This window comes from Aegilops tauschii, chromosome 5, assembly GCF_002575655.3.
Source record: "Aegilops tauschii subsp. strangulata cultivar AL8/78 chromosome 5, Aet v6.0, whole genome shotgun sequence".
In the NCBI taxonomy this organism is placed as follows: Eukaryota; Viridiplantae; Streptophyta; class Magnoliopsida; order Poales; family Poaceae; genus Aegilops; species Aegilops tauschii.
In genome coordinates, this window is record NC_053039.3 from 496,420,865 (window position 1) to 496,435,895 (window position 15,031).

At 46.2% G+C, this 15,031-nt stretch overlaps 2 protein-coding genes across 2 annotated transcripts; one reads left to right on the forward strand and one right to left on the reverse strand.

Moving 5' to 3' along the window:
* Positions 1 to 6,384: 6,384 nt before the first annotated feature.
* Positions 6,385 to 11,511, reverse strand: LOC109753022 (probable CoA ligase CCL6). Its single transcript, XM_020311952.4, has 19 exons — positions 11,125 to 11,511; positions 10,901 to 10,964; positions 10,716 to 10,805; positions 10,557 to 10,613; positions 10,406 to 10,454; positions 9,959 to 10,035; positions 9,678 to 9,717; positions 9,505 to 9,599; positions 9,264 to 9,428; positions 8,862 to 8,972; positions 8,690 to 8,777; positions 8,536 to 8,602; positions 8,297 to 8,372; positions 8,093 to 8,210; positions 7,609 to 7,854; positions 7,374 to 7,513; positions 7,085 to 7,267; positions 6,873 to 6,992; positions 6,385 to 6,795 (listed from the first exon to the last, which is right to left on the reverse strand). Exons 1-19 carry the CDS (start codon positions 11,274 to 11,276, stop codon positions 6,745 to 6,747), a joined length of 1,989 nt encoding a protein of 662 aa, XP_020167541.1. The 5' UTR covers positions 11,277 to 11,511; the 3' UTR covers positions 6,385 to 6,744.
* A 1,787-nt stretch (positions 11,512 to 13,298) lies between these two features.
* LOC109753003 (uncharacterized) lies at positions 13,299 to 14,423 on the forward strand. Its single transcript, XM_020311933.1, has one exon. It carries the CDS (start codon positions 13,299 to 13,301, stop codon positions 14,421 to 14,423), a length of 1,125 nt encoding a protein of 374 aa, XP_020167522.1.
* Positions 14,424 to 15,031: the final 608 nt, after the last annotated feature.

The window sequence follows — 15,031 nt, forward strand, 5'->3', positions numbered from 1 at the left end:
AGCTCGAACCCAAGTCGGAAAAATGCGTCTTCATAGGATACCCTAAGGAAACCATTGGGTATACCTTCTACCTCAGATTCGAAGGCAAGATCTTTGTTGACAAGAACGGGTCCTTTCTGGAGAAAGAGTTTCTCTCGAAAGAAGTAAGTGGGAGGAAAGTGGAACTTGATGAAGTACTACCTCTTGAACCGGAAAGTAGCGTAGCTCAGGAAGATGTTCCTGTGGTGCCTGCACCGACTAGAGAGGAAGTTAATGATGATGATGATCAAGGTACTTCGGATCAAGCTCCTACTGAACTTCGTAGGTCCACAAGGACACGTTCCGCGCCAGAGTGGTACGGCAACCCTGTCTTGGAAATCATGTTGTTAGACAACGGTGAACCTTCGAACTATGAAGAAGCAATGGCGGACCTAGATTCCGACAAATGGCTTGAAGCCATGCAATCCGAGATAGGATCCATGTATGAAAACAAAGTGTGGACTTTGACAGACTTGCCCGATGATCGGTGAGCGATAGAAAACAAATGGATCTTTAAGAAGAAGACAGACGCGGATGGTAATGTTACCATCTATAAAGCTCGACTTGTCGCTAAGGGTTATCGACAAGTTCAAGGGGTTGACTACGATGAGACTTTCTCACCCGTAGCGAAGCTGAAGTCCGTCCGAATCATGTTAGCAATTGCCGCATACTATGATTATGAGATATGGCAAATGGACGTCAAAACGGCATTCCTTAACGGCTTTCTTAAGGAAGAATTGTATATGATGCAGCCGGAAGGTTTTGTCGATCCTAAGAATGCTAACAAGGTATGCAAGCTCCAGCGCTCCATCTATGGGCTGGTGCAAGCATCTCGGAGTTGGAACATTCGATTTGATGAGATGATCAAAGCGTTTGGGTTTACACAGACTTATGGAGAAGCCTGTGTTTACAAGAAAGTGAGTGGGAGCTCTGTAGCATTTCTCATATTATATGTGGATGACATACTGTTGATGGGAAATGATATAGAATTCTTGGGAAGCATAAAGGCCTACTTGAACAAGTGTTTTTCAATGAAGGACCTTGGAGAAGCTGCTTATATATTAGGCATCAAGATCTATAGAGATAGATCAAGACGCCTCATTGGTCTTTCACAAAGTACGTACCTTGACAAGATATTGAAGAAGTTCAGTATGGATCAGTCCAAGAAGGGGTTCTTGCCTGTATTGCAAGGTGTGCAATTGAGCACGGCTCAATGCCCGACCACGGCAGAAGATAGAGAAAAGATGAGTGTCGTCCCCTATGCCTCGGCCATAGGGTCTATTATGTATGCCATGCTGTGTACCAGACCTGATGTAAACCTTGCCGTAAGTTTGGTAGGAAGGTACCAAAGTAATCCCGGCATGGAACACTGGACAGCGGTCAAGAATATCCTGAAGTACCTGAAGAGGACTAAGGATATGTTTCTCGTTTATAAAGGTGACGAAGAGCTCGTCGTAAAGGGTTACGTCGATGCTAGTTTCGACACAGATCTGGATGACTCTAAGTCACAAACCGAATACGTGTATATTTTGAATGGTGGGGCAGTAAGCTGGTGCAGTTGCAAGCAAAGCGTTGTGGCGGGATCTACATGTGAAGCGAAATACATGGCGGCCTCAGAGGCAGCACAAGAAGCAATCTGGGTGAAGGAGTTCATTACCGACCTAGGAGTTATTCCCAATGCGTCGGGCCCGATGACTCTCTTCTGTGACAACACTGGAGCTATTGCCCTTGCCAAGGAGCCCAGGTTTCACAGGAAGACCAGGCATATCAAGCGTCGCTTCAACTCCATTCGTGAAAATGTTCAAAATGGAGACATAGATATTTGTAAAGTACATACGGACCTGAATGTAGCAGATCCGTTGACTAAACCTCTCCCTAGAGCAAAACATGATCAACACCAGAACTCTATGGGTGTTCGATTCATCACAATGTAACTAGATTATTGACTCTAGTGCAAGTGGGAGACTGTTGGAAATATGCCCTAGAGGCAATAATAAAATGGTTATTATTATATTTCCTTGTTCATGATAATTGTCTATTGTTCATGCTATAATTGTGTTATCCGGAAATCGTAATACATGTGTGAATACATAGACCACAACATGTCCCTAGTGAGCCTCTAGTTGACTAGCTCGTTGATCAACAGATAGTCATGGTTTCCTGACTATGGACATTGGATGTCATTGATAACGGGATCACATCATTAGGAGAATGATGTGATGGACAAGACCCAATCCTAAGCATAGCACAGATCGTGTAGTTCGTTTGCTAGAGCTTTTTCAAATGTCAAGTATCATTTCCTTAGACCATGAGATTGTGCAACTCCCGGATACCATAGGAGTGCTTTGGGTGTGCCAAACGTCACAACGTAACTGGGTGGCTATAAAGGTGCACTACGGGTATCTCCGAAAGTGTCTGTTGGGTTGGCACGAATCGAGACTAGGATTTGTCACTCCGTATGACGGAGAGGTATCTCTGGGCCCACTCGGTAATGCATCATCATAATGAGCTCAATGTGACCAAGTGTTTGGTCACGGGATCATGCATTACGGTACGAGTAAAGTGACTTGCCGGTAACGAGATTGAACAAGGTATTGGGATACCGACGATCGAATCTCGGGCAAGTAACGTACCGATTGACAAAGGGAATTGTATACGGAATTGATTGAATCCTCGACATCGTGGTTCATCCGATGAGATCATCGTGGAACATGTGGGAGCCAACATGGGTATCCAGATCCCGCTGTTGGTTATTGACCGGAGAGTCGTCTCGGTCATGTCTGCATGTCTCCCGAACCCGTAGGGTCTACACACTTAAGGTTCGGTGACGCTAGAGTTGTAGAGATATTAGTATGCGGTTAACCGAAAGTTGTTCGGAGTCCCGGATGAGATCCCGGACGTCACGAGGAGTTCCGGAATGGTCCGGAGGTAAAGATTTATATATGGGAAGTCCTATTTTGGCCACCGGAAAATGTTCGGGATTTTTCGGTATTGTACCGGGAAGGTTCTAGAAGGTTCCGAAGTGGGGCCCACCTGCATGGGGGGACCCACATGAACGTGGGTAGTGGGGGCAAGGCCCCACACCCCTGGTCAAGGCGCACCAAGACCCACCTTAGAAGGAATAATATCATATCCCGAAGGGATAAGATCAAGATCCCTAAAAAGGGGGATACCAATCGGTGGGGAAGGGAAATGATGGGATTTCTTTCCCCCACCTTTGCCAACGCCCCAATGGACTTGGAGGGCAAGAAACCAGCCGAGATCCCCCACCTTTGCCAACGCCCCTGGCGCCTCCCTCTCCCTCCCGCGACACCTCTCCCTCTCGCTGAGCTTGGCGAAGCCCTGCCGAGATCCCCGCTGCTTCCACCACCACGCCGTCGTGCTGCTGGATCTCCATCAACCTCTCCCTCCCCTTGCTGGATCAAGAAGGAGACGTCTTCCCCAACCGTACGTGTGTTGAACGCGGAGGTGCCGTCCGTTCGGCACTCGGTCATCGGTGATTTGGATCACGACGAGTACGACTCCATCAACCCCGTTCACTTGAACGCTTCCGCTCGCGATCTACAAGGGTATGTAGATGCACTCTTTTCCCTCTCGTTGCTAGAAGACTCCATAGATTGTTCTTGGTGATGCGTAGAAATTTTTTAATTTCTGCAACGATCTCCAACAGCAGACGCCGTTGGAGAGATGGTCAGGATGGGGGAGAGCACGTGCCTCAAGACTACTGTCAAATTTGCTCGCGCCGTGGTTGAGGTGTTTGGACCGGAGTATCTCAGAGAACCAAATACGCTGGGCACAGAGAAGTTGTTGGCTATTGGAGAGGCAAGGGGGTTTCCAGGAATGCTTGGATCAATTGATTGCATGCATTGCCAATGGAAAAACCGCCCTAATGGTCTGCGGGGAATGTATCAAGGTCACACCAGAGAAACCACCATCATACTAGAAGCGGTGGCATCACATGACTTATGGATTTGGCATGCTTTCTTTGGAATGCCCGGTTCTCACAACGACATCAACGTGCTTCAACGATCTCTGGTGTTCAGGAGGCTTTGCAATGGGGAATCACTGCCGTGCAATTACACCATCAACGGCCGGGACTACAACATGGGGTACTATCTTGCCAATGGTATCTATCCTCAGTGGGCGGCGTTTGTGAAGACCATATCCGAGCCGCATAGCAATAAACAGAGCCTCTTTGCAACAATGCAGGAAGCGGCTAGGAAGGACGTGGAGAGGGCATTTGGTGTGCTTCAAGCTCGTTGGGGAATTGTGCGGAGCGCTGCAACAATGTGGGAATCAGAAACTTTATGACAGCTGATGACATGTTGTGTTATTCTGCACAATATGATTATCAAGGATGAGGGTGATGGTGTAGCCCAAACCCATGATTTCGATGCACCCGGAGAAAAGTTGAAATCCCGAAAGATCAAGATGCGTCTCAGCTTATGAACTTTCTGCAGATGCATCAGAATCTTCGAAATCAGCAGGTGCACACGCAGCTACTCAATGATCTTGTGGAGCACATGTGGATCTACAATGGGAACCAAGGAGGCAATGCTTGAGTTTGACACTTTAAATAAATTTTATGTAAACGCTATTTATGCTTGATACCAACAATTGCTATTTACGTGTGACATTGTGTTGCATGATCGACGTGCATGTATTTGCATGGATTTGAGAGTCCGGATTTAAGATATATGAATGCACGAAAGGAAATATGAGGGCCCGTCCGGATGCGCCTGCAGGCATGCCCTGACGCGTCCGCAGGCGTTTGAGGGGCCGAATTTGCCAAGTCCGGCCGTAGATGCGCTAATGCCGGATTACCAGCAGCTCCTATGACTCCAATACACATTTTGTGCAATCTTGACTTATGGAATGGAATCATTACTCATAGTGTTTTTTTTAGTGGTTAGTGTTTTTTTTGTGAAATATATTATTCTTAGCAGTGGCGGAGACAGGAGGCCCAGCAGGGGCCTGGCAGCTTAACGATCTCATATGGAGCCCAATAGTGGCTAGATTGGGCGATTGGCTCTAATCTCCTGGCCTGTGCGCTGTGTTCTCCCGTAATTAGCTCGTACGGGCGATTAATGCGCATAAAATTAGTCGCCGCCGTTCTGTGCCCTTGCTACCAATCGCCTCTGCTCTCCTTGACCCGATCTGATTCGTAGGGCGGCGGCGCGACGCAGCATCCTGCTCCACTTGGCAATTCTTCCGGCTCCAATAATCAACGAACTAGCCAAGGTTTAACACTATCTACTATACTTTCCAGCTCTAAATTCTCATTGTATCAGTGTCGAACTTGTACATCAGTTTTTTGTTGTTCTGGTTGTGTGACTTGTGACGCTGTGATTTTATGAAGAGTTCCTATCTATTGGTTGTCATAGAAATTATCATGATTGTGATGCAAATTATCTTGTACATGTTCCTATCTGTGATGCAAATTTTACCTATGTTAAAATTTTATCCGTAAAAAAAACTAATTCAAGATTGCAGTTCAACAACTGAAGAGAAACTTAATCTTAAAGGTAAATTTAAACTAATACTATTGCTGAAGCGAATCTTTTCTATAAGGTTATTTTTTGCATTGGATACTTCTTTAGCTATACTTGACTTGGCCCCTCCTTATACTCAAATCCTGGCTCCGCCCCTGATTCTTAGTATTTGTATTTAGTAAGTTTTTTGTCAAGAGTATTCAGTTAGTGCTGGTCTAGATATATGTAAGAAATACTCCTCTATTCGGAAATAACTGACGTTGTTTTAGTTTCGCCGAAAAACACACAGTTATCTTCCACACTGCAAAAGCTATACTTCTCCTTTTTGAAAAAAAAACGACGCCAGAGCTATTTCTCGCCCATTGCGAGACCTAACTCACGCCTCCTGGCATGAGGGAGTGGGCAGTCCCAATACAGTAGCACCTCTGTCTCAAATTTTCCCTTTTTCCCTCTTATTTCTTCTTCGTTTTTTCATCTGTTTTCTTCATTTTTTTTGTTTCTATATGCGTTTCTTCAATGGTTTTATTTCTTTTCCTTTTGTTTTTTCAACACATTTCTACTTTTTCCAATACATATTGTACATTTTTAGTATACATGTCGAACTTTTTTGATACAGGACATTTTTAAAACACATGATGTATATATTTGAAGTGCTCGTTTAAAAAAAATTCAGATACACGTTGAACATTTTTTATTGGCATGAAACATTTTTTTAACTACCCGGTTTTCTTTACATTGTATATATTAAATTTTTTTAAATGACACAAACATTTTCTTTAAACTCGTGAATATTTCTTCCAATGTCACGTACATTTTGTGAATGGTACTTTTATACCACGCGACCATATTTCGAAATCTGAGAATAGTAATGTCATTTCTCAAAACCGGTAACTTTGTAGTGTTTATATATCAAAGTTATCCATTAATCTTGTTTGTAATAAGGATTACAAGCTAAGATAATTTTACCGGCTCTAACTAGCACAATATGTTCGCTCGAGAAAAAAAATGGTAGCACATTATGTGCAAATACATTTTTATTTTGACATGTATCTTTTGAATGCAGATCTATGCTGGATCCGGGTCTTGAATGCAGTAGTAGTGGTACAAAGTGTCACCGCCTCGAGCCGTAGCCAACTTACTTACCGTTGCAACATCATAGTATCACACTAGTTTTGACTCTTGAGGAAACATTCAGAAAGCTCATATCCACTTGCTGATGTTTAACCATCATTATTCATTGTGCAGTTCCCATCTTGGCATCCTTGTACAGCTGATCAACGCGATTCTGCGGCATAATTTTGTTCTTCCTGTGAGCAAAAACCACTAACTGAAACGAGCATGATCAAGTTTATTCTCTCTAACCTTGTAATATTTGAGCAGCTGGGGCCTCTTGAGCTTGAAAGTTGGGGTGATCAGGTCCTTGTCGATGCTGAATGGCACTGGCTCCAGGTGCACGGCCCTCAGCATCTCAAATCCTCTCAACTGCATGCATGGTATGAGATCGTAGCTTATGATGGGGAAAAAAAAAGGGCAGATCATAGCTTGCTAAATTTATCCGTGTATCGACGACGTACCCCGAGTTTCTTGCCGGTTTGATTCAGCTCATCCTGGATGTACCTCCTTGCCTTCGGATCACTGCACAACTCAGCGTAGTCACCAGACTTGCTGTTAAGTGCAGCCCAGTCCTCAATGGCTTGCTTCTCAGGGACAACCACAGCAACAAGGAAGGACTCGAAGCTGTTCCCGTAGACCCAAACCTTGTTCAAAGAGGAGAGACTCTTGGTCAGTTACATCTGAACAAAACCATGAATCTGACGCACTGCAATTTTATTTATTTATTCTTTCCGTTTTTGCTTATCGTACCGATGCAACAAGTTGAGACTGCGCGTATGCGCTTTCCAGGACCTCCACTGCTACATATTCCCCCTGGGACAGCTTGAAGATGTTCTTCTTTCTGTCGATGATCTTCATCGTGCCATCCGGTTGCCACTCCCCGATATCGCCTTCGAACATAAATTGGTTGCAAATTTTGTTAGGGACCATATGTTCATTCATGTGTTGTACGGTACACCTAGGAATGGAAGAGAAGGGGCTGCACCTGTATGGAACCAACCATCTGAGAACACTTCCTTTGTGAGGTCAGGGCGCTTGTAGTACCCAGAGAACAAGGTGTGTCCCCTCAAGCAGATCTCGCCTCGCGGCGCACTGGAGAGCGCGTCGTAACCCATTTCAGGAACAGACTCCAACCGTGCCTCGACTGCTGTCACGGGAGGGCCAACCGTCCCAATCATCGAAATAACATTGGCGATCGATGTAAAGCATCCGGAGCAGCTCTCAGTGAGCCCTGCATACCAATTGCACGGTTAACAATTTATCATTCCTCGGCATGACGGCATCAGAAGTAACTAGACTTCTAGGACACTAGTAGTAACTAGAGTTATGTAAATAATTTAAGATAAAATTACTGATATTGATTTCACATCATCGTAGTCCATAACAAGTTAACTACCAAAGAACCAAGGACAAACTTGCTAATATGGTTATGATAAGCAGAGTTGTCATAAGAATTCTAAGCGCCTCACCATATCCTTGTGCGAGGACACTGCAGCTGGTAACTCGCATGAACTCTTCAATGTGTCTTGGCAAAGGTGCCGCGCCTGATAGCATGAGACGTATGCGTCCTCCAAGCCCTTCCTTTATCTGTAACATCAATGATAAAAGAATCTTAAATATATACCAATGGAGTAAAAATAAAGAAACATGGGAACTTCAAATATTTTACGTACTTTGCTGAAGACTATTTTGTCAAAAAATGGCGATGCTTCATGCTGTTTGAATCCGTTCATTAAGTTGCCAAGTTTGCTGATGACAACTTGATGGGTTAATTATGTTTAAACTCAAAACATGAAAGGGACTAAAAATTAGATGCTTATTTAACCTTGTTGAAATACTTACGAGTTGTAAGCATATACTGAAAAAGAGATTAAATAATAGGTGTTTATTTAATGTTGTTGAAAATACTTACTAGTTGTAAGCATACTGAAAAAGGTGCTTGGCTATTAGCCCTCCAGACTGAATTTTTTGGTTGATACCTTCAGTTCACAAGATTCCCCAATTATGACGAAGAACACAATACGGTGGGAATTTTGGAACAACAACTATGGAGGTTTGCATTATACCTGTGTATATACGATCATAAACGCGAGGAACACCACAGAATATTGTTGGTTTCATCACTTGCACATCCTCCATCAGGTACCTAATGTCCTATTAAGAAAGTTTTGCCTCTTAGATGATGAAGTTACAGACAAGTGACATAATGTTTTTTGCTTGCAAGATATAGCTCCATACCCCTTGCCAGAATCCAATGGAAGCCCCTTTGGAGATGCAGTAATTCCCGATTACTTGATCGAAAATGTGAGCTAATGGAAGATAGGAAAAGTATGAATCATATTCATCCACCTGCAAACATATTTTGATTTAGGTTATCATTAAACACTAATATTTATCAGGTTAACATGACAGGAAAACAAAGCTCTAAATCAACGATGAACAAACCATGACCATTTTTCACTATTTTTTGATTAAAATATTTTTGTGAAAAACAACTTACGAACTATTTAAAAATAAGAACACATTCATGCTCGATTGCTGATCTTTTGTGTAAACCTTTTGCGAAAAGAAAAAGGGAGACCTGTACAGGGAAAAGCCCCACTGAAATTCTAGTTTTGACGCATGTAAATAAAGGTTTACCACTTTATCTGTCAATTGGAGGAGGTGCTCTGTGGTCGTAACCCCAGCTACGATAGCCCTGTTCGTGATTATCACACCCTTTGGCTCCCCTGTTGTTCCACTGGTGTACATGATTGTACAAATGTCGTCCTTTTGTTTCTTAGGAAGTTCTTGAATGTCTTCTCCCTGTTAAAAGAGAATTTTATGGGTCAGACCATTTACGATCTTGTAATGGAGTAGTTTAATAGGAATTCACACTAACCATTGTAGAAAATTCTTCCCAGGAAAAGCAAGATACTCCTAATTGTTCAACTTCCCTTTTCAGCTCAATTGGCACATCTCCAAAACTAACAATGGCTGAGGTTTCACATATAAATTAAGACATTAATCACATAAAATTGGGAATAGTTGATGTCCGGACTCCAGGTAGCTAACCTTTGATGTGTGCTGTGCACTTTGGGAGTATGGAGGCAATCTGAAAAATTGCAATTCAGGGACTTGTTAGATGTGTAGCTGTGATCTTCACAACTAATGTCAAGCTTAGTGCATCGATTTCTACATGTTCAGGGATAACTTTATTGTATCTAAGTTCCTATTAATCAACTTTGTAGAAACATATATAGAATTAACTGGAGACATGCTAACATAGATGACAACAATATTTTTTATAGTTAAGGTAATGCTCATATTCGTTTAAGGTATATGGTTTTGCTTACTGATTTTATCTTGCTCTCCTGCATAAAGGCTATGGAGATCTCAGCATGGTCCAAGATGAATTCAACTGCATTTTGTCCTGCATTGTGTTGCAACTTATCCAGTCAAGAGTAATTTTAACATGCTCCCTCTTACCCCCTCTTTTCACATGGGAGGTAAGAAGGTAAGAGTTAATCAGACCACTACTTAATCAAATCAATGGCTCAGATCTTCCATTCATGGTCCAAGATGAATACAACATTGCAAGGTGCAAAGGAAAACATGGTTAAGAATCCAGACTTCCATTCATGGACTAATGTAAATTATCATTGTTTGGAACAAAATTTACACTGATATTGTGCCTTGCTAACTCGGTCAGACAACTTGTTATTCTTTCAAATAAAAAGTGTTATTCTTGAACACATAGAGGTTTGTGTGTTAGTGTGTATGAGCAAGCATCGCGAACCTACCGAGGGTGTCATACAGTGGTACATAACAAATTCCTTGGCTGTTGCAAGCCTGCAGAACAAACAGTACAGTCAAAGTGAAAATCTCACATCAGCTCACAAAAAGTTCCTGAACTATTCCTTTTTAAAACAAATGAATATCATGAATTCTCACCTGCATGGCCATGACCCATTCTGGGCAGTTGGATCCATATATGGCACAGTGAGCCCCCTATCAACAGAAATCAACAATGTCTAACAAACATTCTGCTACGGATTCCAAGATCGAAAGAAATTCTCGGCGTTTAAAGACAGAGCAACATTCTTGACTCACCGGCTTAACGCCGAAGCCTCTGATAGCTGCTCCAATCTGGATAACCTTCTGGTACACTTGTTCATACGTTTGCCACACATAGTCACCAGCCTGAATTTCACACCAAATTTTGCATCCTCCCAGATTAAAATCATTTTGTACAAAAAGTACCATTTTGCCCATCATATCGAACTACTTTGCTTTACCTTGCCATCAGAAACCTGGCGCCGTCCGAGCATTCTGTTCTTGGGATACTTCTTGACTGCTCCACTGCAGGAACAGAAACAGAAAGGGGAAAAAATTGAAGAAAAAACTCTGAAATTTCAACACTTGCAACCCTCGGATAACTGAAATTTCCTATATGTGATGACAGAATGCTTAGGAATGGAGTGTAAAGAAACCAGCATGCTGCCAGGACCCATGAACGAACCTGAAGAAGTCCCATGGGGAATGGATTTCCTGCGGAAGCCGCATGAGGCCGTCCTTGGCGTAGATGCTCCGGTAGACCGGCCCGGCCGCCGGCCTGCCGCCGGCGGCCGGCGTCGCCTCGCCCACCTTCACGGTGTACGCCGTCTTGTCCATCGAACCTTTCCTCTCCAGCTAGCAATGGACGGCCGGACGGGGCTTGGTGCCGTCAGATGCAGATATGCTTTCTCCTTGAGCTGGCTGAGCTTGTAGCTTGAGTCAGTCAGTGAGGGCGTGGTGCTCAGATGTGTGGCAGTTATGGTGGTGGCGAAGGTTGGTGGGCAATTTAAAGCTTGTGTTCCTATTCTGGTGCTGTTGGTGCGTGTCTACGTGTGGGTTGGCTGCGGTTGCAAATAAATTAGGGACGATTCGAAGCTTTCACTCAATATTACTCGCTCCGTCCAAAAAGGCTTGTCTCAAGGTTGTCCCAAACTTGATGTTAGATATATTTATTTAAGGGACAAACTTTTTTGGACGAAGGGAGTACCGTTTTACAATTTTATTTTTCACCTAGACGTAGCTCCGGTCTTGTATGTTTCTTGCTCTTTGATGGCATGATCTTTTTGTGTTTCTGTGTCGGTATTGATTGTGTTTATGTGCATCCTAATCATGCAGAAACCGAACGTGTGTTTCTATTCCCTTAATGCTTTTTTATGGGTCAAAAATGGATTACTCTCGTTCCTACGATTCCGTTTTTGCGATTAGTTTTTTTTTCTTTTCGGATACATCTACCTATGGTGCGGATTTTCCTCCCAAGAACCGAGCGGACGAACACGTCGCCGACCAATGTCGACGTTCTTGGACTACGAGGGACTTGTTGACTGCACTATAGGGAGTCGGTACAGATCGCGACCCAGATGGTCGCGGTACCGCCGCAAATGCACCGGATGTGCCATGCGCCGTCGGAGTTCCGGACGAACACGACGAAGATCCGCATCCCGAGGCCGGCATCCAGATGACGCCGTACCAAGCACGCTGCACCGCGTCCTGCTGACGCCGCCGCCGCCGTCTCGATGGCCGGCTCGACGCCGCGTCGTGTGGCGTGGCCGCCGCCGTCGCGCCGGTCGTCGCCCCGGCCGAGCCCGTGCACGGCCGGCTGCCGTCGCCGGGGCTCGAGCTGGCCGCCCCGTGCCCTGCCTTTGGCTGCGCCGTCGCGTGCCCAGCTGGCCGCGGCTCCGCTGGTCGCAGCCCCGGCTGGAGGTCGTCGCGCGCCGCCCCGTGGCCGTGCTGCCCGCCGTGGACGCCGATGTCGCCGCGCGCCGCGCGCCGTGGCCGAGCCGGCGCCACTGGCCATCGCCTCGCCCGGCCCTGCCGACTGGACGTCGCCGCCGCGTGCGCGCCGTGGCCGAGCCGGCGCCACTGGCCATCGCCTCGCCCGGCCCTGCCGACTGGAGGTCGCCGCCGCGTGCGCGCCGTGGCCGTGCCGCGCGCCGAGGCCGCGCCGGCGCCACTGGCCATCGCCTCGCCTGGCCCTGCCGGCTGCAGGCCACCGCTCCCGCGAGCGCGCGCGCCTGGCCAGCCTCGGCAGCGCCCGCGTGCGAGCCGCCGCCGCCGCTCGGCTGCCAGGGGAAACCCTAGCGCCGTTTGCGTGCAGGAGGCAGCGCCGCGCATGGGCCGGCCCGCTGGCTCCTGGGCCGGATGGGCCACGGTTGAGGGGATGCCTTCTCACAATAAAAAAAAGCGAAGGCACTGGCTGCTGGGCCTAGATGGGCCGCGCGCCATGGGGCTCTAAAAAAATGAAGAGGGGCGCCGTCTGTCGCGTAAAAATTGCGGTTTAGCCCCTGTATTTTTCAGTTTTCGCGCGATTTTTTTTATTCATGCAGCAATTTTTCGCGTAGACCCCCTGGGAATGTCTGTTTTCGCTGAAAATGCGTATTTAGGCTTAAAAATACTTCGGGAATTCAATTTTTGGGCTATTTTTCACATACTAGATGCGCTTAACATGCTATTTTTTGTAACATGATATTATTGTATGATTTTACTGCTGTAGATTAATTGTTTAGCACTCTTAATCATTTAGTAAGTCATATAATAGCATGTTTTAAATATTGGAACGTCATTTTATTGAATAAGTTTATCAACATCGCTTTGTGCAAAAGATTACCTGCTGTAATCTCATGATTTTTGCATAAATCGCAGATGGCCGGAATTGTCCACAAGGAGTTTCCTGAGTTGGCCCAGACAGGGCTGAACTACCTGTCATGGTCCTCGGACTGCGAGATCTTTCTCCAGGGCAAAACCCTCCTGAGGGCGATCGGTAAGGGGGCCCAGCTGGCCGTCACTGATCCCAAGTTCGAGACTGAGAATGCGCAGGCTCTGCACTTTCTCCGTCATCACCTGTCACCTACTCTGAAAGATGAGTATATGGCTGAGCGCAGTGCTTCTGGCCTTTGGACCGCTCTTAAGCAGCGGTTTGAGCGGCTGAAGTACACTGTGAAGCCACGTGCGGAGGCAGAGTGGATCCGTCTGAGGTTTGCGGACTTCAAGACGGTTGGGGAGTACAATTCGGCTCTGCACCGGATTTGTACGACTCTTCAGTTGTGTGGTACTGAGATTACCGACTCCCAGAAGATTGAGAAAACCCTATCCACTTTCCACCCCGACGCGGTCCAGTCCTCACGGAACTACCGCCAGGGGAACTACACGAGGTATTCAGAGTTGATTGACGTCCTCCAGGTGGCGGAGGCGCAAGACGAGGTTCTCAAAAAGAACTTTGTCGCGCAACCACTTGGGGGGAGTTCTCGCCAGGAGGTGAACGCTCTCAAAGTCCGCAAGCCTCAACAGAAGAAGAGGGGCCGGAAGGGCAAGAAGAAGGGCCCTCACCCCCCCGCCCCGGCTAAGCAGAACAAGCCGGGCAAGGGAGGGCAAAGGCCTCAGGACTGCTTCCGTTGTGGCTCGGTGGAGCATTTCTCCCGCCAGTGCCGCGCACCACAGGAGGTCGTTGCTGCATATAAGGCTCGGAAGGCGCGTGAGACGCACCTCGCCTTGGTTCAGGAGGGAGCTCCACCGGCGCCCATGGCGGCACCCGTGATGATTGCTACTCCCCCTGCTGCGCCTATAGAGGCGACCCCCGTGGTGCCCATCGCGGCAGCTTTGGCGGTCTCTACCGAGGCCCACGTCGCCATGGAGGTTGACCACATGGCCGCCTCGGCGGCGCCGCCACTAGACATTGATGCTGCCTCCAAGATAATTTCTGAGGAGGATCAGCTCACTAGTATGGAGATTGCGGCGGAAGTGAATGGCTTCTTCACCGAGTCCACTTAGCATCCCTCTTTGGTTATCACGATTTCGTGCTTTGATACAATAAAATTGAATAAATTCGATTTGGTTGTAAGCTCTATGAGAGCATAAACTTATTCTTTACTTTGGCGATTGGATGACATTTATTCATTTATTCCATTATTTATACATGATAGCATGTTATGTTCTGAGATGTGTGCATTTATTTTTAATGTATTTTCTCCCTCATTACATTAATTAGATGTCATATTTTAGAACGCGTGTGGCGCCCGAATGGAGGAAACGTGCCTTGCCGATAGCGCCACCACTCATACCATTTTACGAGAAACTAAGTACTTTGAGTCCATTAAAAAAATCTCCGGGAAGTATTATGACAATCGCCGGCTGCGGTTCTCACATAGTTGGCTCCGAACGAGCCACTATTATACTCCCCATGGGAACAACTTTGCTCATTAATGATGCGTTGTTGTACCCGGAGTCGACTCGTACTCTATTGAGCTTTAGAGACATCCGCGCTAATGGTTTCCATGTTGAGACCGATGATGAAAACGGCAAGGAATGCCTACTCATCACAAAGCGGGATGAAGGTGGTAAACATGTTATCGAAAGGCTTCCTTCGTTTGACACAGGGC